The sequence below is a fragment of the Acinonyx jubatus genome, chromosome A1 (assembly GCF_027475565.1).
Source record: "Acinonyx jubatus isolate Ajub_Pintada_27869175 chromosome A1, VMU_Ajub_asm_v1.0, whole genome shotgun sequence".
Taxonomy (NCBI): Eukaryota; Metazoa; Chordata; class Mammalia; order Carnivora; family Felidae; genus Acinonyx; species Acinonyx jubatus.
In genome coordinates, this window is record NC_069380.1 from 171,124,278 (window position 1) to 171,148,435 (window position 24,158).

Genomic DNA, 24,158 nt, shown 5'->3' on the forward strand with positions numbered 1-24,158 from the left:
GCCAAGGCATCAGATCCTACCTCTTATTTTGCTGTCCCTACCATTCGGTGACCTACCGCTTCATCTTGCTGCCTCACCTAGTTAAGAATTCTCAGCCAGAGCATAGGACCTTTGAGGAATTGAATGCTCTGTTAGTAGCTCCTATGCAAAATTATTTTTCTTCCTAGATTAACCAGTGGGGATGCCAGGGATATCTGTTAAAACAGATTGGTTCTCTTCCTGTCAAAGGTCATAGCAGCAATAGGAAATAACTTCTATTTCAGTGTATTAGTAGAGGAGTGCGCATTTTTTACCACATTGCCCAGGAGCTTTCGGTGCAGAACAGAGATGCGGTCTGTCTTCAGTGTACTTGCAGACTCCAAAGATAAGAGGATGTCGAATGGCAGAAGCAACTACCTGTGGGAGATGACCAAACAAGGATGTTAAGAAAGCTAGCTTTGGCCCAACCTGATTTGGAGATGTAATAAAAGACTGTGGGAGGTGGCTGCTGTCCAGGAATGGGCCCTGGGACAGGGTAAATAGGGACACCACTCAGACTCTCCTAACTTCTGATTTATCAAGTTCAAAGTTACCTTTTCCTTGGTTTTAAAAAAGATGAAAATGAAGGGTGTGTTAGACTGGAGATTCAGAGATAGCTAGGATGGAAGGCACAGCAAAGGCCTTTAAGGCATTGTTTCCTGCCTGAGCGTTTGCACACAAGCTCTTTGAGTTAAAAGAAGGCAGCATGGTATGCACACTATTTATTCCATGTTTTGGTGTTGGGTGGCACGGACATTGTGGCCAGCATCACGTAAGGTAATAGGTGTTTTTTGAGGAACTATTGTGGCTTAGGCAATGTATGTACTTTCATTTAATCCTCACAGCAACTCTATGAGGTAGGTATTACCCTCCCTAATTTTCAGATAAGGAAACAAAGGCTCAGAGAAATAAATAAAGCCACTTTTTGTCCTTGGCAGTGAGACCACAGTGCCCGTCATCTTCAGTCCTAAAGAAAATGCTGTATTTTTACTCTAGTATTGATTATTTTCTTGTTTTCCTTCTAACAAAAAGTAGTTTATTATGTCCCATCAACTTAATCCTCACTAGTCTCATTTACTGGCAATTTATTGGAGGGTAGAGCATTATAAGTGGGGTAATATGTTTCTCTCTCTTCCTAAAGAGAAGAGAAAAGGCTGATTCTAGAAAGTGAATTTTTTAGCTTAAAATTGAGCAGTTTCCCCAGAACATGGGTCAGTGGCAAATTGTTGGGGCGAATATGGGTCAGTAGGACCAGGACCAATAGGCTTACTTGCTAGTCAGGGGAAAACATCCATCTCCCCAGTGCCCTTCATGACCTTACTCCTTACCCCCTCCCTACACTCTACCATCCCTATCTTTGGTAAAGTCTGCTCATTTATTTTATTCCCCCTGTGCCCATGGTCCCATGAGAGAGGCGTTAGTGAGACAATGAAGAGACAAAAAGTCAGTGGAAAGAGTATCACATCAGTCTGAGTCTGAACCCCTTTCTCTGATATGTTTCCCTCTGAGACCCAGTTTCCTTGTCCATAAAATGGGGAAATCATACTTAACAGTGTTCTAAGGAATAAGATAATGTATATAAAGGCACAGTATGTGTCGCATAGAAGATGAGAAGTAAATGGCAGCAGTTATTAATGTGATGCTGGTTTTGTATGTCATAAGTAGTGTTAGGGTGAGAAGTAAAAGAAGCTAGAGGTGGGGTGCAGATGCGAAAGGAGTCAGTTATTTGAGGAGTGAGCTCTTGACTGTCTTAGCTTCAACAACCACCAGCCTTCCACAACAGGCTTGGGTCCCTGGGCATTTAGAGCTCACCCAGGACCCATGGGTTTTTCTTTTTTCTTTTCTTTTTTTTTCTTCTCCTGAAAGGTGGGAAGCAGATGTTCTGCTGGTGTTGCCAATTCTTGGAGAGCTGGAAAGCTCCATGAACTTCGTAAGCTATTACCATAAATTGGGAAAGAGAACTACTCCATGTTAGGCATTGTGGTTGTGTAATTTCATTTCATCCCTTACAACAGCCTTTCATCCTCTAGCAGAGGCTGTGCCTTGCCCATTTCCCCTGGGCACTCAACATTCTATTACATACCCACAGTAACCTGTTGCAAGAATTTGCAACTCTCTGCATTAGCACTTCTCTAGCTTTGTATTGGCACCGGCTGGGATGCCAGGACTTAGGCCCCTGAGGCAGTCCTCAACCAGTGAAAGGTGGAAGCTGGGGGATAAATACTTGAGCTTCCTTACCTGTTAGGTGGGTGCATTCTCCACCAGAGTTCTCACAGAGTTCCTCTGTGGGACTGAGCCTCACTAGCTGCCAGCAGCAACTTAGTTATGTACATTCAATTGCTTTTCTTTTCCTTCCTACCTCACTTCCAGTTCCCCTGCCAGCACTTCCTGGATCAGGGCTGGGACTAGAGTGAGGGGCCCTTGCTTTGGGTTCATGTAAGGACAGAGTTGGCACTTACATGAAGGTAAGAGGGCCTCTTTACCTTTTGTAGCTAGGCACACCTCACATGGATCACCCTCATCCTAGCCCTGGCCTGGATCACTTCCCAGTTAAGATATTTGCACTCAAATTAGGTCTGCCTCTGGGGAAACCCAACCTGAGGCAAATCCTATGGAAAAATTAGTCTCCATGTTTTATGCATGGAAAATTTAGGCTCAGAGAAGTGAAGAGATTTGCCTAAAATCATACAGCTAAATGGGATGGGATTCTAACCCATGTGCCTGACACTAGAGCTAATGTTCTGTGTACTTCACCACCTCCTACCTCCCACTTGAGTCCCAAAACTCAATGGAAGTTTTAAGTTTGGATGGGCTCATTCTCACCTGTGAGGCAGAGCAGCTTTGGCCCTAAGTTGATTTAGAAATTGGACTGAGGAGAAGGCAGATACTAAGTGGAGGGTATACCAGTGGGAAGATAGAAGAATATATAAGCCCAGAGTGGAAAGGCTGCTGAAGCTATATGCACCAGGAAAGCAGGAAGAGGTTATTTCGAAACTCTCAGTTTCAAAAGCCCTGTACTACTGAAGTTGTAGCTCTTCAATTTAACACAAATTAACTGATACCTATTACATGTCAGGTCTAGAACCTGGGCCGTGGGATTCCGAAGATGAATAAGGAACATTTTCTTGGGAGTCCGTGGGGAAAGACAAACATTATTTTAATAGACTGTTGTCAATGCAATGATATAAGCCAATCCAAGACCCTGAGATCAATAGACCACACTCAGCTGGGGTCAGGGCCAAGAGTTGCTTCTCAGGAAAGGCTCCACAGCATTGGTGATGACTCAAATATAATTTTTTTAAATGTTTATTTACTTAGAGCAGGGGAGCTGCAGAGGGGGAGAGAAAGAGAATTCCAAGCATGATCCATGACTCGGATCATGACCTGAGCCAAAATTAAGAGACGCTTAACTGACTGAGCTACCCAGGCACCCGTGAAGTATAAAGGATAGGAAAAATTTGGTGACAAGGCTAGAGAGGGCAAAGGGGGAGGTTATTCCAGATAGACCAGCATGAACAAAGACTTAACAGCAAGAAGCAGCTTGATGCGTGTAGGAAGTCTGCAAGGCACACCTGGAGTAAAGGGTGTGGAAGGAATGGTGGGGAATTTACTGAGCCTGTGTGCCTGGCTGCTGGGCGCTGTCAGCTGTGAAAAGCAAGACTATGAACAGCTCCGAGTAGGGAGAGCCTAGCTCCTAGCCCAGCCCTGGCTGCAGCCCACCTTTCAATGACCTGACCACCAATTCCCATCCCTCGGTTCCTCCTGGACAGCTGGAGATTGGTACTAAGGGTGCTATGAGAGAGTCTTGTCAGGATTTGTCCTTCTTGTTGGTCAGTGGTCATCTGGCGTCCAAAGAGAACTGCTGGCTACTACTATGCCTCTGCTATAGCCAGGACTGTCACAGCTGCTCACAGACCTCAAGCTCAAGCAACCTCCACCCTCTATAGGCCCTGACACAGAACTTCCCCGACACTCTGCCTAGGGTATTGGGGAAATAGACACAGGACTTCCGGAAACATGGATGAAGAGTTTTGGCATTACTTGTTAGGAACATATCCTCATGCTGGCCCAGAAGACTGGACTCTGGCTGTCAGCATGAATCACATTCAGTTCCATATTCTCTTCCAACTAAACTAAGCTGAGAGAGACTAGAGCCCTAGGCTAGGCAGGATGTTATGCTGTGGGTGATGGCCACTCTGTCCTCCTGACCCCACCCCCAGTTTCCCTGCTTTTCAGAGCCCATGTGTCTGATTGGCACTAATCTAGCCAAAACTAATACAAGAGCCATCATCCCTGGTCTCCACCCTGGTGTCACGTGGAGGCCATGTTCTATCTGTAGATAATGGTAGGGTTACTGCTGTTGAGGTAGACCAGAGTTTTAAAATTTCTGCTTACCAATTTCTCAGAAATGAAAATTGGTGCAGTATGTCTGGTCTCCTGTCTTGGTGGGTGTCTTAGCCTGTTCAGACTTCTATAACAAAATACCACAGATTGGTATATAAACAACAGAAATTTATTAGTCTGTATACTGAAGTCTCAGATCAAGCATGGTTGAGTGAGGGCCCTTTTCCAGGTTGCAGACTGCCAACTTCTCATATCCTCTCATGACAGAAGGGGCAAAGATGCTCTGTAGGGCCTCTTTTATGAGGGCAATGATCCCATTCATTAGGGCTCTGCCCTTATGACTAATCTTCCAAAGGCCCCATCTCATATCTTCACCTTGGGCATTAGGTTTGCAACATAAGAATTTGGAGGGATACAGATATTCAGACCATAGGAGTGGTCATAGTGATACCCCAAGGTTCTATGTATTCAAGAAGACCAATTTGGGCAAAAACAGCTTTGTGGCCAACAGCTGTACTGCAGCCTGAGATTCCCATTTCCTTTCTGGTAGAGAAGACCCAAGGTATGAACCTACTTTCTCCCCCCCACCCCTTGGCCTACCAATTCAAGGATAGACTCTACAGTCTGGCTGCCACCTTTCCCATTATATATCCCCACCTACACATATCTTCTTTAGGTCTTTGGAGCTGCATCCCATTCCATGAAGGTGCCTTGTGCTTCGTGATTTTGTACATGATCTTCTCTTTGTCAAGGATCACCTCTGCCAGCATACTGCTATTCTTCCTTCAAGGCTTAGCTTTCTCAACTTGCCCTGCACACTCTAGAACAGAGTTAGTCTCTTCCTCTTGTGTTCCCACATTGCCTCTTGCACATTAGTACTTCAACATTTTAATGTTGATTTATTTATTTTGAGAGAGAGTGTGTGTGTGAGTTGGGGAGAGGCAGAGAGAGGGAAAGAAAGAATCCTATGCAGACTCCATGCTGCCAGTGCAGAGCCCAATGGAGGGCTCGATCCCACGAGTCTGGAGATCACAACTGAGGCTGAAATCAAGAGTTGACACAACTGACTGAGCTACCCATCTGCCCCAGTACTACATTTTGGAAAATTGTCTATTGTACTGTACATTTCTCATGCTAGGCTCTTCCATCTTTCCAGGGGTAAGCCATCAACTCAAAACTCAGACTCTGAGTGTTTGTAAAGTGGACGGAGCTCCCAGCATTACAGAGGGGATGTCCCAGGGTCCTTGACCTAGTTCAGGGCTCCAGTTTCCTGCTTCATCTTGCTTAAGTTTGCACCATAGCCCTGCCTGTGCTGGGCTTCTCTTAAGGCAGACTCAGAAGGAAGTGCACCTTCCTGAATTAACTGATGTTCAGTTAGTGGTGGCCAAGGAAGAGGGTGGGACATTACAACTCAGGTGACTTGTGAGTTTCATTTCACAGTTCAGTGGGATGCCTCACATTGAGAGAGAAGAGCTGACGCCCGAGGAAAGTGACCAACTGCTTCTCCCAGGTAAGAGCCTCTTCTAATTCCTGCTTGCTTTAGCCCCAGTCCCTTGTCCTCATCTCTCCAGCTTGGCCCATGCTAGGGGAGTGGAGGCTGGAACGACTAAGCCAGATGTCCTCAGTGGTAGCTCCCATCCTTGGCAGGGATCCGTGGATACTTTTCAGAAGGAAGTCTCACCTCATGTAGCTGATTCAGCTGAGTTAAGCTAAGAGGCCAACAGTTACTCAAACATGTGCAGACCCTGGCTGGGTTCTGGGAATCTAGGGATGTGGAAGAAATGTCCCTCCCCACTGGGCTCAGCTGGAAGAGAAACAGGGATACATTTACTGGGAGTGTAAACACTGAGATTTATTGAGGGGAATCTTCACAGTCTTTGGCATGTAGAAATATGGAATAGATATCAAACAGAAGCGTGAATGAGTAAGAGAGTGAATATATGATTGAATTAGCTGGGAGTGAGTGAATGAATGTTTGAGTTAGCTGAGCCTCAAAAGGGGAGTGAAAGCTCACCCCGTGTGTAACCCTTGGCCCTTTACTAAGATTATAATTGCCTTAGTTATCCCATTTTATTCTTGAAACAAACTTGTAACATACGTGGAGTTAACATTCCCATTTGACAGATTTTGGAAATTAGGTATATGTTACTTTGAGGAAATATGTTACTTTGAGGAAATAGGTATATGTTACTTTGAGGAAACTAAAAAACATTTCTTAGTTCTCCAAATAAGGACCCCACCCCCAACCCCCAAATTTTTCAAAGCTGTATTAGCACCTACCTATGCCAAATCTTGTGCTGGGCTGAAGATGTAAATGACTCAGACACAGTACTTCCAGAGTCAAGGAATACTGTGAATGAAGGCTGGACAGCAGGAGATAGGGTGAAGCTTGTAGTAAGTGTGGCTGGACTATGAGTGGGAGTAGCAAGAGAGGAAGCTTGGGGCCTGCAATGCTGTGATAAAGAGTTTTAGACTTTTTTTTTTTTTTTCCTGCAGTGGGAACACCAAAATGTGAAGGTTTACCTCCTAAAGGGAGATAGGGCTGGGAAATGGCATTTTTGCATAGTCTGGTGATATGTTGGTAGTTGGTAGGGCAGGGAGATATACAAATTGGAGCAGAAGTATCAGTTAGAAGGTTGTTGGAATAATCAGATGGGAATAGGGTCTGGGCAATGGCAGTGGGAACCAGGAGGAGGGGATACATGGGAGAACTCTTTCCATTTTTAGCTCTTTCAGCGTAAAACCTGATTGCATAGAGGAAGTGAGGGTCAAGGATGTAGACAGACACCTGAATAGCTGTGAGAGTGAGCAACCTTAATGCCTCCAGCCAATGTGGAGGACAGGAAGAGTTTCATAGGGAAAGGTGAAGGAGAAAATGAATGTGTCTTTGACTATTGAGTTTGAGGAGCCTCTCTATCATCTGGACAGTAATGTCTAACAGACCATTAGAATTTGGGATTTGGTTCAGGACAGGGGTAGATTTAGGAGCCTTTGCACATAGGCCTCAATCAAACCTTGCAGATGATACAAAGGGAGTGTGGGGAAGAGGGCTATGGCCAGAAACTAGGAGAGGGGGGTGTTGTTTAAGGGGAGAGGAGAGAAGAAGTTATGAAGACTATGAGAGACTCAGGAAGGAGGCCCAGGAAAGACTGGCTGTCAAAGCCAAGGGACAAGAGAATTTTACAGTGAAAAGAATGCTCATGGCTTTGCATGACTGAGAGAGGACAGTAAGGGTGGGGACTGAGGAAAAGGTTGGGATTGGGCAGTCAGGAGATCCTAGGTGATCAGTAGGAGGGCAAATTCATGGGCATCATGGGGGTGGAAGATGGGGAGGGGTTGCAGGGATGGAAAAGTATCTTTCCTGAAGTTTTGCTGTTATAGGAAGAGAGGTAGAGTAATTCAGTGGACAGATGCCTTCTGCTCATCTTGGGGCCTCCACTGCATTTTCCCTTTTTCTTAACCCTGAAAGGCACCTGAATCACCAAAAGCTCCCTTGGGAACTTCTTGGAACACCAATACCACCTCTAGCTTGAATTAGCAAAGTACCAAACATCTCTACAGTCCTTTACAGTGTGCAAAGGGCTTTCAGATTCATTAACTCCTTTAATCCTCACAAGAACTGAATTTTTGTCCTGTCATAGAAGAGGAGATTGAGGCTCATAGAGTTTCAATTCAGATTCATCTAAATAAATCTGAAGGCACACCCTGAGCAAGGTTCTTTTGCTCTCATTATTTCATTTGCGCCACATAGCCCTTTGACATATATTGGTCCCCATTTGGCAGATGAAGAAAATTAGGCCTCCAGATTAGAGACCTGGTGCTGCTGCTTTGTGAAGAGCTGGGTCCTCGACTCTGAGCACTGGGCTGTTTCCATTCTGCATCACTATACTTCCAAAACCCACCCATGAGCTGATGTTTGTGTTACACATTAAATTTCCTGAAGGAAAAAAAAATCCCAAAACTAACTTTATTTATTTATTTATTTATTTATTTATTTATTTATTTTAATGTGTACTTATTTTTGAGAGAGATAGAGCGTGACTGGGAGAGGGGCAGAGAGAGGGAGACACAGAATCCAAAGCAGACTCCAGGCTCCAAGCTGTCAGCACAGAGCCCAATGCAGGACTTGAACTCACAAACCGTTAGATCATGACCTGAGCTAAAGTCAGATGCCTAACTGATTGAGCCACCCAGGCGCCCCTCAAAGCATTTTCTGTCTTACTCCATTCAATTCTTACAAGAACCTTGTGAAGGTAGATGGTAGATATTTCCTCCCATTTTACAGATGAAAAAACTGAATTTCAAAGAAGTCAGAAATGACCTGCCCGAAGTTGTGTCACTAGTGGAACCCCTTTCTAAAGCGCGAACCCATCCCTGTTTAGATCTCCCTTCAAGATGAAGTTTGCTGGGCACCTGGGTGGCTTAGTCGGTTAAGTGTCCAACTCTTGATTTGGGCTCAGGTCATGACCTCACGGTTCGTGAGACTGAGCTCCACATTGGGCTCTGTGCTGACAGTGCAGAGCCTGCTTGGGATTCTCTCTCTCTCCCTCTCTCTGCCCCTCCTCCACTCACCCTCTCTTTCTCTTTCTTAAAATAAACTTTAAAAAAAAAAAAGATGAAATCTGCATGCCTTAGCTAGGCATAAAGGCCATTCTTAGTCCAGCCTGCCTGCTTCTCCAGCAAGTCTTTGGCCCCTCCTTACCACACACCCTTTGTTCCAAACCTCTGGAACATCCCTGAAATCCCAAGCACAGTAGCAGGTCCATGTCTGTTACTGCCCATGTCAACTGTATTATGATTGTTGGTAAGGCTCTGAAATCCCTGAGGCCAAAGGCTACATCTCCTTTGTACCCCAACATTTGGCACAGTAGCCATCAGGAATTGTAAATGTACATAAATGACAGAATGAATAAATGGCATTGGGATTAGAAATCAGTCTTCCTAATGCTCTGTTAATATACATGCTTCTGGAAAATGAAGGCCTTCTGGTTGATTACCAAAGGATCCGTTGATGGTCAGAGGTTCTGAGCTCTGCACACAGCTTTCTTCCCAGACCCCTTAAGAAGGAAGAAAGTTAAGGTCCATGGCCTCTGAGGGTTTGCAGAGTGTGTGGTTCATGAGGGCTGTCCTTTTCCTTCTATAGGTGGCCGCCCCCCATTGTGGAAACACATGGAATCCATTGGGGCAGTAGGGTTGCAGCAAAGGGAAGGAGTTCCTAGCTGCTCCCAGAAGGGCTTGCCTTGCCCCTCAGACAGCTCTGAGCTGGTAAGTGCAGCACTGGGTTTCTGTCTCATGCCTATTCAAGGCTGTCAAGGGCAGGATCAGCTGAATATGCAGTGGGGCCATGGGCTCACAGCCATGCAGCCCTTTCTAGTTAACCAAGCCTTTCAGATCTGATCTGGTAACTACCTCTTCTGTGGCTCCACACAACAGCAAGGTGGGGATTATCTTTTCATCTTACAGCTGAGGAAGAGGGGACTTAGAGAGGTGAAGTGATTTGAGTTTTAGTTGAGCTAAACAGGACCTTCAGCTGAGGTGTTTCAGTTCCAAAGGCATTACTTTTGCCACCTTGCTACATAGGCGCTGTCCCTGCCCTGATGGGTTGGCATAGTCTAGAAAGGACCATCTTGGGGTTTTCTGGTAGAAAGTTGCATTCTTAAGGCACTTCCTTCTCCTATTTCTTTAGTTACTCCTGCATGTCTCCCTCCCTCCAACATGGCCACTGCAATCAGGCACACAGAGATGATTGCAGGGCTGAACTCAATGTAGAGGTTATTCTGCAGCATAGTCCATAAGCCTCAGGTTAGCTCAGACTGAGTTTCTCTTTTCTGTCATCTGTCTTTTTTTTTAAGTTTATTTATTTTGAGAGAGACAGAGACAGAGAGAGCAAGTGGGGGAGGGGCAGCGAGAGGGGTGTAGAGAGAATTGCAAGCAGAGCTGGACTCGGAGCTCAAACTCACAAACCATAGATCATTACCCAAGCTGAAACCAAGAGTCAGACACTTAACTAACCAAGCCACTCAGGCACCCTTCTTTTCTGTCATCTTGACCAAGATTTAGAAACCCTTGCATATCACACCGTCAAGCAGGAAACACTTGTGTAAGTCATTTCATATCTGTTAGTCTGTTTCCTCATCAGTAAAATGGAGGAAAATAAAGTCTAATCCTCTCACCCCCTTGGAGGATTAAGTGAACTAATGGAGATAAAGGACCTGCACATAGGAGGCCTCCGTGAAAGGGTTCTTGAGTTGTTCCCTGCAGTTTCTTTAGTTTTCTAGCTTATTCTGACATCTGCTGGACTTGGCTTGTTGCCTAAACTGTGAGGGCATCACCCCTCACTGCATTTCATGCTCCCACTTCACCTTTGTCCAGTCTCTGCTCCAGACCATGCTATCAACGTTTCCCTAGTACACAACTCATGGCTGGGCCACAGAAGTGAGCAATGACATGGCCCCTGGCATGGGGGACTCAGGCCTTCTGAGTATTATTATTCTCTTGGCCATATTCCAGGGCCACACAGCCAGGAAGTGGCAGAACAAGGACTCAGATGTAAGTTTTCTCATCCTTTGGAGTTTCTTCACTGCAACCTTCATCAGCTTTGAGTTCTTTTGAGGTGAAATTGCTAGTTTTTATAAGGTTTCACATTCATATGGAAACCCCTCTTCGGTCAGTTCTGGGCTCAAATCCCACTCTGTCCCTTAATAGCTGCTTGGGTTACGCAGATGACTATCCCTCTCTGAGCTTCAGTTTCATCATTTGTAACACATGAACAACCCCTCCTAGTGTACATGGCTGCTAGAAGCATCCCCTATAATGTAAACACGGAACTGAACATCTGGCACTCCAGGTAGGATCATTTGCCTCCTTAGGAATCTGTTTTCCATTCTCTTCTTAAGCAGAGGTGGGAGCAACTCGCCTGCATCTCCCTCACTGAACATCCTTTCCTCCTTGGCTCTCCCTGCCTCCTTATTCATATGCCTGGTGGTTACTTTACAGATATGGGTCCAGCGTGGGGCACTGGAATGGAATTCTTGTGGGACAGGTGGTGAAGACCTGGAAAAGGCTCAGGCCAGGAGACTAGAAAATAGAGTCACAGGTTGGGACTCTCCAGCAAACCTAGGAGGGCTCCTGGTGTCTCTTTTTTTTTTTTTTTTTAATTTTTTTTAATGTTTATTTATTTTTGAGACAGAGAGACACAGAGCATGAATGGGGGAGGGGCAGAGAGAGAGGGAGACACAGAATCGGAAGCAGGCTCCAGGCTCTGAGCCATCAGCCCAGATACTGACGCGGGGCTGGAACTCACGAACCGTGAGATCGTGACCTGAGCTGAAGTCGGATGCTCAACCGACTGAGCCACCCAGGCGCCCCTGCTGGTGTCTCTTTGAAGGACAGGCCGGAGAGTCATCTGGGGGAGGTTTCCACATACAGATGAGGTACTGGGGTCCTCTTAAACTCCCCCACAGTAGCCTGATGGAGAAGAACCTGGAGTGTCCTATTCTCTGCTTTTTGCCTGCCTACCCCTCCCATCACTTTGATTCATCCTTAGCCCAGCCTTCCCCCCAATTCATCCCCTCACTCTGAAGAAAATCCCTTTATCCTCTTCTCCAGATCTTCAAATGGCTTGTTCTCTTCCTTCATTTAGGTCACCTCCTCAGGGAGAACTTCCCAGACCAATATCCAAAAATACCTCTTCCTCCCTGGTCACTCTCAAACTTCTATTCCTGCCTTAAAAAAAAATCTACCATTTCTACCAGAATATATGTTTATTTGCTTATTTTCTGCATCTGTGCTGAAATCTGAGCTTCACAAGAACAGAACTCAGCTGGTTATGCAACATATAGTGCTTAGAATAGTGTTGGGCATGTAGTAGGGGCTCTATCGATGTCTGTGGGAAGGATGGCTGACTGATGGCTGATGACTGATGGCCAATTGTCCTCCATGGTGTAGCCTCCAAATTTTCCTGGGCCAGGCTTACTTAGGTTCCAGAATCAAATGGATTAAGAACCTGAACTTGAGATTCATTCACACATTTTGTTCATTTGCTCATTCAATGACAATTCACTGAGCAGCTCACCTCTGGATATTGGGGAGCCAGAGTGAGTCAGGGGTACGACAGGAGAGAGGCCTCACTAAACCCTGAATTGAAAGAAGCGGAAGGGGCAGGGGACACAGGGATCTGAGAAGGAGCTACCAGAGAATGGAGCAGGAGGAGGAAGTGTGTGGGTCTCCCCTCTAAGAAGGAACCTTCTAAGAATGCAGGAATGTAGTGTAAGCTGCAGGCTATAAAAGAGAGCCAAGGGATGTGAAGAGGTGAGGAGTGGGGCTGAGCAGGTGTTGGGGAGACAGCAAGGCTCAGAAAGAGCTCAGGAAGGGCTCTAGTCAGCTTCTGGGAAAGTTAAGGGAGGTGCTGGTCTGTACTGGCAAGAAGAGGAGGTGTGAGCCAGGCAGGACAGTCCTGATTGGAGTGAGAGAGCTTGGCTAGGTTAACAGGGCTCTTGCCCAGATGTTAGCCTGTTTCTCCCCAGGTGCTGGAATGCCTACAGCAATTCAAGGTAACACAGACACAGCTGCAGCAGATCCAAACCAGCCTCCTGGGCTCTATGGAGCAGGCACTAGGGGGGCAGGCCAGCCCTGCTTCCACTGTCCGGATGCTGCCCACATATGTGGGGTCCACCCCACATGGCACTGGTGGGTGACATAGACTAAGATGGGTGGGCAGGCCTGGGGAGAGTGTTCTGATCTGGGGAAGGGAGAAGTTCCTTATCCCTCTTTCCATTAAGGTTCCCAACTCTAAGCTCTCTTAATGAGACTTTACAGTCCTTGGGGATGTTTCTGGGAGGCAGAGGGCTTGTCTTGCCAGCTCATGCCTTTCTGTGACCTTTCTGCCCCAGAGCAAGGAGATTTTTTGGTGCTGGAGCTGGGGGCCACAGGGGCCTCACTGCGTGTTCTGTGGGTGACCCTGATGGGCACTGAAGGACACAGGATGGAGCCCCGGAGCCAGGAGTTTGTGATCCCCCCAGAGGTGATGCTGGGTCCTGGTCAGCAGGTGAGAGGTCACTGCCCAGTCTCTGGGGCTTGGCTGGGTGGCCAGGGCTCTGGTGGGCAGATCTGAGCCCCCAACCTGTTCCACAGCTCTTTGACTTTGCTGCCCACTGCCTGTCTGAGTTCCTGGATGCATTCCCTGTGAGCACTCAGGATCTGCAGCTTGGGTTCAGCTTCTCCTTCCCTTGTCACCAGACAGGACTGGACAGGGTGAGGCAGAGTGGGCATGGGAACATTGGGTGGAGGAACCACAACCCTATGAAGGTTGCTGGGGAGTGACCCAGCTTTCCTGCCCCCAGAGCACCCTCATTTCCTGGACCAAAGGTTTTAGGTGCAGTGGTGTGGAAGGCCACGATGTGGTCCAGTTACTACGAGATGCCATCAAGAGGCAGGGGGTGAGTAGAGGCAAGGGCAATGGGAGGGCAGCTTGTGTGGCCTGGGCCTGGGCCCAGCATACATAGGCTGTGCCTGTGCTCCTGGGAAGGCCTGCTTTCCTTTCCTGTTTATATCCTTTATCCAGTTTAACTCTGGGGTGAATGTTGCTACCATTCCCATTTTACAGGTAAGGAGGCTGAGGCTAGGAAAGGTCAAAAAATTTTCAGGACTGTAGGAGAAAACAAGGATGAAAAGACTTGACCCTGTCCTCAAGGACTTCACAGTCTAGTGGGAAAGCATTTTGACAAAAGATTGTCCCTGTCAAGGAGGTGGTTCCAATGACTCCGGTAGCACTGGGAAAGGTACACCAGGACCTGGGCAGGGATTTGAAGGAGGAATTCTCCAGGTGTATAAGCTAGGCCTGGGGTGGAAGGTCTGGTTTCAGAGAAGAGTATGTGCAAAAGCCTGGATGCCTGAGAAAGGTGGATCTGAATTCATGTGACTAAATACAGTGGTGCTAGTGGATGGTAGTCAGGGCTGGGAGGAGCAGGCTTGGGAAGTCAGGCCAAGATAAGGATGAGCAAGCCAGGTGCCAACAGTGCAGTTTTCCAGATGCCATGCTTGCTCACCCTCATCTTGGTCCTGTGGGGAGTGCTGGTGTTCTGGGGGTGATGGCTGAGGTTGAAGCCTTTGAGAGTCCCAGGACCCGAGCTGGGGGTGGAAGAGCCAAGGGGAAGTGTGGAATGGGAGGAAAATCCTCTAGGTGGGATGGCCTAGAATATATGTGTGGGCATGAGCACACATATTTCATGGACTCTGAGAACCTCCATCAAAGCCAGGACCCCTCCGTCAAACCAAGGCCCTAGGCTTGCCCATTCCCCCGGTTCCCGACTCTACCTACATAGGTAGAGCCCTGACCTCTGCCCTCTCCATTGTCCAGGCCTACAACATCGATGTGGTTGCCGTGGTGAATGACACAGTGGGCACCATGATGGGCTGCGAGCCAGGGGTTGGGCCTTGTGAGGTCGGGCTTGTTGTAGGTGAGCCGTGGGCCATTTGTGATGATGGGTAGAGGGCACAGCTACCTGATGGGCAGGTCCTGATGGAGTCATCCCTGCCAGACACTGGCACCAATGCATGTTACATGGAGGAGGCAAGGCATGTGGCGGTGCTGGATGAGGACCGGGGTCGTGTCTGCGTCAGCGTTGAGTGGGGCTCCTTCGGCGATGATGAAGCCCTGGGACCAGTGCTGACCACATTTGACCATGCCTTGGACCGAGAGTCCCTGAATCCTGGTGCCCAAAGGTGGCCTGATCTTCTGCTCTAGAGCTTACCATTCTTCTGCTCCCTTCCTCACTGCTATCCCTGAACTCAGGACCCTCCCTCTTGCTTGCTCATAGGGTTTCCAGGTTGCAACCTGGGGGGCCCTGGCCAGGCTCAAAGAATTAAGGGCTTAAGATTCTAGAACCCAGAGTTTTCAACACTTAGCCCTCCCTTATTCCTGACAGGTGTTCCCTGCCCTCTTTTGGGTCCTGCCACCCTCCAGGAGCCCCTCTGAACCCAACTTAAGCCAGAGGGGGCAGCAAAATCTGGATAAGCACCCACCTATCTCCTGGAAGGCCATTTGCTTCTAGAACCTCCAGTCTAGGGACCCTAAAGAAAATGATCCTTCTTTTGGGGCTCTTAGAGGTGGGGCCAGGTGGGCTGAGGGCTTAAGAAAGGCTCTGTCCAGCCATACTTCCTACCTATAGGTTTGAGAAGATGATTGGGGGCTTGTACCTGGGTGAACTGGTGAGGCTTGTGTTGGCTCACCTGGCCCAGCGAGGAGCCCTCTTTGGCGGCTGCACCTCCCCTGCCCTGCTGAGCCGAGGCAGCATTCTCCTACAGCATGTGACTGAGATGGAGGAGTAAGTAGGGAAAGTGAGTGGGCTTAGACAGGGGCTTCTTGGCTTGGGAGAGGGAAGGATGCTCTGTCCCCCAGGTAGCTCTGGGGCTGGGGGTGGGTAGGGAGCTTCCAGGCTATTGAGTCCCAGTACGCTGTGTCCCTCCAGCCCCTTGGCCGGGGCAGCCCGTGTGCATGCTATCCTGCAGGACTTGGGCCTGAGCGTGGGAGCCTCGGATGCTGAGCTTGTGCGGTACGTGTGCACAGCCGTGTTTACTCGGGCTGCCCGGCTCTGTGCTGCTGCCCTGGCTGCTGTTCTCTCCCGCCTCCAACACAGCCGGGAGCAGCAGATGCTTCAGATCGCTGTGGCCACCGGAGGCCGAGTGTTTGAGCGACATCCCAGGTATGGGAAAAACACACAATCCTGTGTGAGCAGGTAGCAAGAACATGTGTGTGTTTTCCATAGAGACCCAGAGGGTACTCTGTGGTAGCATGGGTGCCAGGCAGTGGGTACAAGTGGCACTCAAGCAGAGTGAGGTCAGATGGGGACTAAGGGAAGCCAGAAGAAGTCATGGGAGAGAAAAGATGCTTCTCTTTGGGTGTGCAAGGGAGGGGTCTCTGGGGGCACTGGGAGCAATGGAGACACTGGGCATACGGTTGGTTCACAGATGGATTTAGAATTGAAGGGATCTGGAGTGATGGGGCTCAGGGCTTCAGCAAGCCCTGGGGTTCAGGTTCAGGTGCCAAGCCAGGTATGCTTGCTATGTGTCTGTGTAGTTTCCTCAGCATCCTGCAGGAGACCGTGATGCTCCTGGTCCCTGAATGTGACGTCTCCTTCATTCCCTCTGTGGACGGGGGCGGCCGGGGCGTGGCAATGGTGACTGCTGTGGCTGCCCGCCTGGCTGCTCACCGACGCCTGCTGGAAGAGACCCTGGCACCATTCCGGTTGAACCGTGAACAGCTGGCAGCAGTGCAGGCACAGATGCAGGAGGCCATGGCCAAGGGGCTCCAAGGGGAGGCCTCATCTCTCCGAATGCTGCCCACTTATGTACGGGCCACGCCTGATGGCAGTGGTGAGGACCTGGCCTAAGTGTGGGGCTGGGTTATGGGTTCCTGGAGGTCATAGCATGTGCTGAAGTCGAACCACCAGCTTTGTCCTGGCACTGAGGGTCTCTGTCCCACAGAGCGTGGGGACTTCCTGGCCCTGGACCTTGGGGGCACCAACTTCCGGGTCCTCCTGGTACGTGTAACTGCAGGAGGTGTGCAGATCACCAGCCAGGTCTACTCCATCCCAGAGTGTGTGGCCCAGGGCTCTGGACAGCAGGTACTCACAGCTTGGACCTGATGTCAAGAATGGGGAAGAGCCAGGATGGGACCACCCTCTGACTTGCCCCGTATCTCAGCTCTTCGACCACATTGTGGACTGCATTGTGGACTTCCAGCAGAAGCAAGGCCTGAGTGGGCAGAGCCTCCCCCTGGGTTTCACCTTCTCCTTCCCATGCAGGCAGCTTGGCCTGGATCAGGTGAGGGAGGGAGGGCCAGGAGAAACCATCCCCAAGGGCTTTCCACCCTCATCCCCTTCATGAAATGGGCAGGAGACCTGGGAGAGGGCTTCAGGTATCCTGGGCTGGAGCTAGGGGTGGGCAGAAGCACTGCTGTGCTGGGCCAGCACTTAGTCCCAGTTTCCCTGGATATGGTGCGTGCAGGTGGAGGAGGTGTGGCCTGGAATCTAGGGCTATAAAGAGGCCTGAGGTGGAAAAGATCATGGATACCCCTGGGGGCTGCCAATGGGCAGGAAAGTGGAGCCAGGTTAGGTCTGGGCACTCGGGAGCAGTGTAGGCCCAGATCAGGGCTGATGAGGGGACACACTGACTGTCTCCCCCACAGCCCTGGTGTACCGATCTAGGGGACCTGCAGGGAAGAGCATTTGTTCCTGTATTTCAAGCGGCTGTGTTGTCCAGTTTCTTTGAATGTCTCCCCTTCCTGGCCTTGCTGTGCCCTGGCTTGGTGTTGGGTGCCTGACTGGAATGGCAGAGCAGCACAGAACTAGACACAGCACCCACTAAGCATCCACCTCTGCATGTCCTTCAACAAGAATGCTGGACTTCTCAGTGCATACATCTGAGGCCTGTCATGGAGACAGCTCCTCCCAGACCTCTGGTCCAAGTTCCCAGGAGTCTCCTCCTCAACAACCCCAACTTCTGCCAGAAAGCCTCCTGTGATCAGGAGCTTGCTGCCCCTAAAGTTGCCCACCACATTCTTCCACACCTGTGCTCACTGAAAAAGCTCTGCTTTCTCTTCTCCACCCAGCCTTTGTGCAGGTTTCACCTCTGCTCCAGCTCTGACCTCTCTCAGACACCTGCCTCTGTATTTTGCTTTCTTTCACACAGTGGCCCTTTGGAATTGAGCATTCAGCACTGTCTGTCTGCTGGTCTCCTCCACTCTAGGCTAAGCACCCTGGCACTGTTTGATTATTCCTTGTAAGGTGTGAGAAGAAGGTGGGACTCAGGATGCAAAATCAGGCATGCAACAACAAACGAGGTCCTATTCATTTTCTAGAACTGAACTTAATTTCTGTGTTGAGCCCACATTCTTTTGAGGAGTGATAACTTAATGATAATCAATTTGGGGACCTCCTTCCCCAGGTAGGGGTCGCTCCCAACTGCACAGCATCCTTTGTTGTGTACGTGCAGATACTCGGGGAAGTCAGGAGATGCCCAGGCCCCAGCTATGTGGACTCTCTGCCACTTCCTGTCTTGGTTCTTGACACCTTCCTTGACAACTCACCTTCCCCTCCAAGGGGAAGGAGGACAGAGACCTCCTCTGCTGTCAGGTCACTCCAATCTCTACTGTCTCCTCCCTTCCCACACAGGGGAATGGCCCAGGAAAAGGCATAGGACACCTTTCTCAGGAAACTCCAAAACTTCAGTCCCTCACACCCAGCACCCCTTCCCCAGACCAGGGGTCTTTCTCTTGTCTGGGAGCAGGGAAGTTTTGCTGCTACTAATGATCTGTCTTCCCCACATTAACCCTCCTCCTCATTTGCCCTCTCACTCTCTGGTTTCTGGTTTCAATACAATGAGCATAGAACAGTCTGGCTGTGGTTATATAGGAAAAAGGATAAAAGGAAATATTGTTGGGGGAAATGTCGGTTAATAGTTCTAAAATCCCCTGCCCCAAAGATTTTCATAGCTGCTCTGCATGCTCATACTTTGGGCAGAGCTGCCATTTTCTAATAGCAGTAGGCTAACTCCTCCTGCCCCCACCCTCAGAGGAAGCACACTTAGAAATGAATAGTTCTACGCTGCCAAGCCCATCACTAAGTTCACAATTTAAGGCCAATTTCTCACAATAAAGGCCTATCTGTCTTGTCTCCTCCCATTCTGCCCAGGTGTCTGGATTCTGGCTTTTCCATTTGTCCTGCACTCATATCTGGAACACACAAGTGTATCTGCTATGGACACGGCTCTATCCCTAATTCCTCAATTTCCTTCATCTCAAGTGACTCTTGCTAGTTCTTTCTGAAAGAGCAGAATTTTCTGTCATTTGGACCCCTGAGCCTTCTGTGTCCTCCCTCTTCTCATACATAGCACTCATTTTATCAGCTCGGTTCATTCCTAACCCAATTATGAAGGGCCGTTCCTTCTGGGCAGCTGTCTTAAAACATCCAGACTCTCAGACCATCTGAGCATTCTGGCACTAATAATAGAAGACATAGGTCAGATGGTTATTAATAGCTTTCTTTACACAGGAAGGCCCCTGGAGAGTTAGGAGGGGCAGAGGGCAAGGCCTTCAACCATATGGCAGAGTGGGTATGGGATCCTGTTTGGGGAGAGGGGAAATCGTATGCTTCTAATGGGATGCAGGCTTTGGGGAGGGTGAGTGAGATTCCAAGGGGCCTTCACCTTCCTGCCCCACCTTGGTCCCACCCTAGGGCATCCTCCTAAACTGGACAAAGGGTTTCAATGCATCAGACTGTGAGGGCCAAGATGTTGTGTGTCTGCTGCGGGAAGCCATTGGGCGAAAACAGGTGAGGAGTCTGCCTCTAGGGATGCTTGGGGCTGTGGCAGGCCTTGAAGGGAGCAAAGGGTCCCTTGCTTCCTGACCCAGGGGGGTGGAGTGGGTGGCTCTCTGCAGTAGAGACCTTTGGGTCCAGCGCTGGTTGCCGTGACGACCACGTTGCCCAGCAACTAGCAGCATCCTTTTGTGTGCAGGCAGTGAAGCTGAATGTGGTTGCCATTGTCAATGACACGGTGGGGACCATGATGTCCTGTGGCTATGAGGATCCCCGTTGTGAGGTCGGCCTCATCGTTGGTGAGGAGGGCCCTGCTTTTTTGTGCTCCTACTGCCTGGTGTTAATTCATTGCTTCCTGTTGATTCCTCAGGTTGGACACTCCCCTGGTCTTGGGGATGTGGCATCTTTCCTGCCTGACCCAACTAGGCCCTGCAACACTCATTTGGACTGGGTGTCTAAATTTTGGTTGTTTAGCCCAGCTCAGCTACTGATTCACAGTCATTTAAGCTCTCTGAGCCTCAGTTTGCCCTTCAGTTAAATGACTCTGAGCTTTAGAGTCATACAGATTTGGGTGGAAATACTAGCTCTGCCACTTCTATCTGTATGACCTTGGCCAAATCACCAGAGACTCAGTTTCCTTCTAAGATGGAGATAATGCCTGTCTCAAGGGTCATGAGGATGAAACAAGAGGCAACAAAGTGTGGGACAATGCTTAGCTCATGGTACATATACAGTGCTTGGAACTGAGTAGAGGCTGTGGGTGGAGGACACAGAATGAGCTGTGGGGGTCCTTCAGGTAGTCCAAGATCCTAAGTCTTTATTAAGCATTTCTCCTCTGGCCAGATAGGGCCTGGATGAAAGGTCAGGAAACCACATAAAGACAGGGGAAATACCTGTCTTCTCAAAACTGACCATGGGGTGCCTGGCTGGCTGTCAGAGGAGCATGTCACTCTTGATCTCAGGATCGTGAGTTAAAGTCCCATGTGGGGTGTAGAGATTACTTAAATGAAAAAAAAAAAAAACAAACTTTAAAACAAACAAACAACTGACCATTTAGTGGGAATTGAGCCCAGAACAGCATGTGGCAGTCAGAGAGAGCTTAATCGGACTCTACACATCAGGGTGACAAGGCCAAGATCAGAAAGGAAGTGATCCCAACATGAATGGGACTTGAAGAGAGAGGGTTGTCTAGGCAGGGGAGGAGGGCTCCCACAGCTCTTTGGGTAGTCTCCCAGAGAAGGAGGTATGTAGTAGCCTCCTTTAAACTAGGAGCTTCTTGAAAATAGAACCTAGCATGGAGAGATGCTCAGGAGAGGTGTGCCCAGATTGCTATGTGAATAAACAACTAGTCAGAGGAATTCCAGGTGGGGCTGACAAGGAGACCACCTGCCTAGAGCTGACCATGTATTGGGGGAGAGGGAGGGGATGTCTTTACCCAGAGTATGCCCTCTGCCTAGAATGCCTTTCCTTTCTGTGCTTCTTGGCTTTAAGGTAAAATCCAAACATCATTTCCTCTCTGTAGCTTTTCCTGACCCTCTAGGCAGGAAGACTCAGTGGTGCTTAAGGCTCCCATGATGCTCTTATTTGCACTTCTACCTGGGTACATACAGGCACTATCAGAGTTAGCTGCTTACTGCCCAACCTTTGGCCACTGTAGGGCTCCTCATGTCTTGATTCCTATGTCCCCGGTTCCCAGCCAGAATCTGCTGGTTTCACTAAAGATGTGGAAAGCCAGTGTAGGGAGATTGGGCCTCTCAGTTGCAGGCAGCAGGGGTTGGGAGGCTCCCTCACATATCTCCCAGGGGTGGTCTAGGGTAGCATGGAAGATACAGTGATGGTGGTGCTTGTACGGAAAGTAGTGGAGGCCCAGAGGCCTTGATGCTCCAGGGTCTTCAGAAGGAATGTCAGGAAGGAAGGCATATCAGGATCTGGCACAGGTTGTGAGTGTGGGGAAATGGAGAGGTAAGACATGAACCCAAATTTTGCCATCTCAGTCTGGGAAGGGTTCAGAGGAGTCTTATCCATGTCAGTAAATGGCTTCCACCCTGTCTGGCCTCTCTGCAGGAACTGGCACTAATGCCTGCTACATGGAGGAACTTCGGAATGTGGCAAGTGTGGCTGGGGATTCAGGCCACATGTGCATCAATATGGAGTGGGGAGCCTTTGGGGATGATGGCTCTCTGGGCTTGCTCAGAACCTGCTTTGATGCAAATGTGGACCAGGCATCCATCAACCCTGGCAAGCAGAGGTATGGGCTGGGTTGGAAAGAGGTGGCTGGTGGTGGCTGGCACTGGTTATGGTAGCAGGTGGGGGTCTCCTGACCTTTGTGCACCTATGCTTTCTTGCAGTTTTGAGAAGATGATCAGTGGCATGTACCTTGGGGAGATCGTCCGCCACATTCTCTTGCATTTGACCAGCCTTGGAGTTCTCTTCCGGGGCCAGCAGACCCAGCGCCTTCAGACCAGGGACATCTTCAAGACCAAGTTTCTCTCTGAGATTGAAAGGTACCTGAGGCCTGCATTGCCTCCTTCCACCTCCCAAAGGAATCTATCCGCTTTGGGTAAAATTTTGGTTGGTGGGAGGTCCATTCCAGAGGATGGAGATGTCATGAGGTGGGAAAGCTAATGCAGGACTCTGGCTCTCTGTGCTTTCTTCCTTTCTTTCCTCAGTGACAGCCTGGCTCTGAGGCAGGTCCGAGCCATCCTGGAGGATCTGGGACTGCCCCTGACCTCAGATGATGCCCTGATTGTTCTGGAGGTGTGCCAGGCTGTGTCTCAGCGGGCTGCCCAGCTCTGTGGGGCGGGTGTGGCTGCTGTGGTGGAGAAGATCCGTGAGAACCGGGGCCTAGAAGAGTTGACTGTATCCGTGGGGGTGGATGGGACCCTCTACAAGCTGCACCCCCAGTGAGTCTGGGTGCTGGGCTGAGCAGGGAGGCATGGTTGGCTGGGGTCTGGCTGGCCTGGTCTTACCTCAGCCCCTCTCCTTCACAGCTTCTCCGGCCTGGTGGCAGCCACAGTCAGGGAGCTAGCCCCTCGCTGTGCGGTCACCTTCCTGCAGTCAGAAGATGGGTCTGGCAAAGGTGCAGCCCTGGTCACTGCGGTTGCCTGTCGCCTTGCCCAGATGGACCATGTTTGAAGAAGTCTCCAGGAACTACCCTTGCTGGACCAGGGCCCAGGTCCTACCTGTCCCCAGCTACCCAGGACTCCCAGAATAGCCCAAATGTGGCCATTCTGTGGCCACTAGCCTTGATCTCTGGCTTTCTCAGAGAGAAGTAGCACTTGGGTTAGCAATATATATATATAATTTATTTACATTCACGTCCGCTAAAATCCCTACGCACCCCGGCGGCCGGGCAAGGCTGTGTACATAAGGCCAAGTGTAAGTGCACGAATGCACTTAAGACAGAGTCAGGGCACGAGCTTCACACAACAGACCCCGCATGGGGGAACCGGCCAGCCCCAGGAGCGGGCACGCCACGGCACGCACACTTGCCATTGTCCAGCCCGGGACTCCCATTGCATATTCACATGCCCTGTTGGGCAGGGCTCCTCCAGGCTGGGGGTAGGGGGAAGATCAGGGAGGAGCCATTGGGTGTCCCTGGGTGGGTGGGAGAAGGGCAGCATGTGAGAGGCAGATGTGGACTGATACTGGGTGTGAGAGACGTGAGTGGCCTCCAGGTGTACAGCATGAGATGAGCGTGTGTGTGTGTGTGTGTGAGAGGGGGAGTATGTGAGATGAGAACACGAGACATGCATGGGCACATGCCCGTGCGGTGGTCGTGTGCCTGAACCCAGGGGCCGCCCCTTGTCCAGCTGTGGCCCTCAATCTAACAGGCTTGAAGCCAGGCCCCTCAGATGTGCCCCTACCTGGCAGGCACAGAAATGTTTGCATAAGGTCCAGCTCAGGCAGGAGCTCTGGGGGCCATGTCCCGAGCCCAGCGTGTGCGCGCATGCCCGTGTGTATGCGGCCTCCTGGCCAGGGGCAGGAGGAGAGGTAGCATCACACGCACATACACACACACAGATGGGCTGGGCCTGGCTTGGGCTCTAGGCACTGTCCACCCTGGGTGGGCCCCAGAGGCCAGGGCATGGTCAGAGCAGGTGGCAGTGCCAGCCTGGCCAGGCAGGCCTTGGAGGGGCAGAAGTGTAGGCAGGGTCTGAAGGGCCAGTGTTAAGGGACAGTGTCTGCCAGGAGGGGGCCTGTCCACACAGCTCCCCCTGAGCATGGGGGAAGGGCCCCGTCTGGCATCTGTCCGTCCCTGGTGGGTGCCAAAGCTGGTGAGAGTGTAGGCGTTGTAGGCCTGGCTGGCCTCAGCACTCCGCCTCTGACACCGTGAAGAGGCCAGCGTCTGGCTGGCCCAGTCCGGCTACTGCTGCAGCCAGCTGGCTGAGGTTGCCGTTGGGGAAGTGCCGCGCCTCCCACAGGTTGAGGATCATGGCTGTGGGGCTGGGCTTGGAGGCAAAGAAGCTGAGATGGCTGTGG

At 50.0% G+C, this 24,158-nt stretch overlaps 2 protein-coding genes across 3 annotated transcripts in view; one reads left to right on the forward strand and one right to left on the reverse strand.

Moving 5' to 3' along the window:
- Positions 1-684: 684 nt before the first annotated feature.
- Positions 685-23,694, forward strand: HK3 (hexokinase 3). The gene is made up of 19 exons (XM_027035282.2): positions 685-5,872; positions 9,506-9,627; positions 12,888-13,050; positions 13,254-13,408; positions 13,495-13,614; positions 13,704-13,799; positions 14,720-14,819; positions 14,901-15,084; positions 15,531-15,686; positions 15,831-16,064; positions 16,439-16,734; positions 16,846-16,985; positions 17,065-17,184; positions 19,596-19,691; positions 19,876-19,975; positions 21,741-21,924; positions 22,025-22,180; positions 22,346-22,579; positions 22,667-23,694. The coding sequence occupies exons 1-19, from the start codon at positions 5,812-5,814 to the stop codon at positions 22,809-22,811; spliced, it is 2,862 nt and encodes a 953-aa protein (XP_026891083.2). The 5' UTR covers positions 685-5,811; the 3' UTR covers positions 22,812-23,694.
- The window catches only part of UNC5A (unc-5 netrin receptor A), a 61,809-nt gene continuing 60,610 nt past the window's right edge, over positions 22,960-24,158 (reverse strand). For both annotated transcript variants that reach the window (XM_027035305.2, XM_027035324.2), the window contains one exon: positions 22,960-24,152. In XM_027035305.2, coding sequence (XP_026891106.1) covers positions 23,987-24,152 — 166 coding nt within the window. In that variant the 3' untranslated portion in view covers positions 22,960-23,986. The remainder of the gene's footprint in view (positions 24,153-24,158) is intronic.

Excerpts from the sequence above, each read along its gene's own strand:
- HK3 (XM_027035282.2), top strand. The coding sequence starts at position 5,812 with ATGCCTCACATTGAGAGAGAAGAGCTGACGCCCGAGGAAAGTGACCAA. Across the intron at positions 15,687-15,830 it reads CATGTGACTGAGATGGAGGA|CCCCTTGGCCGGGGCAGCCC; the intron begins GTAAGTAGGGAA and ends GTGTCCCTCCAG. Across the intron at positions 19,692-19,875 it reads AAGCCATTGGGCGAAAACAG|GCAGTGAAGCTGAATGTGGT; the intron begins GTGAGGAGTCTG and ends TTTTGTGTGCAG.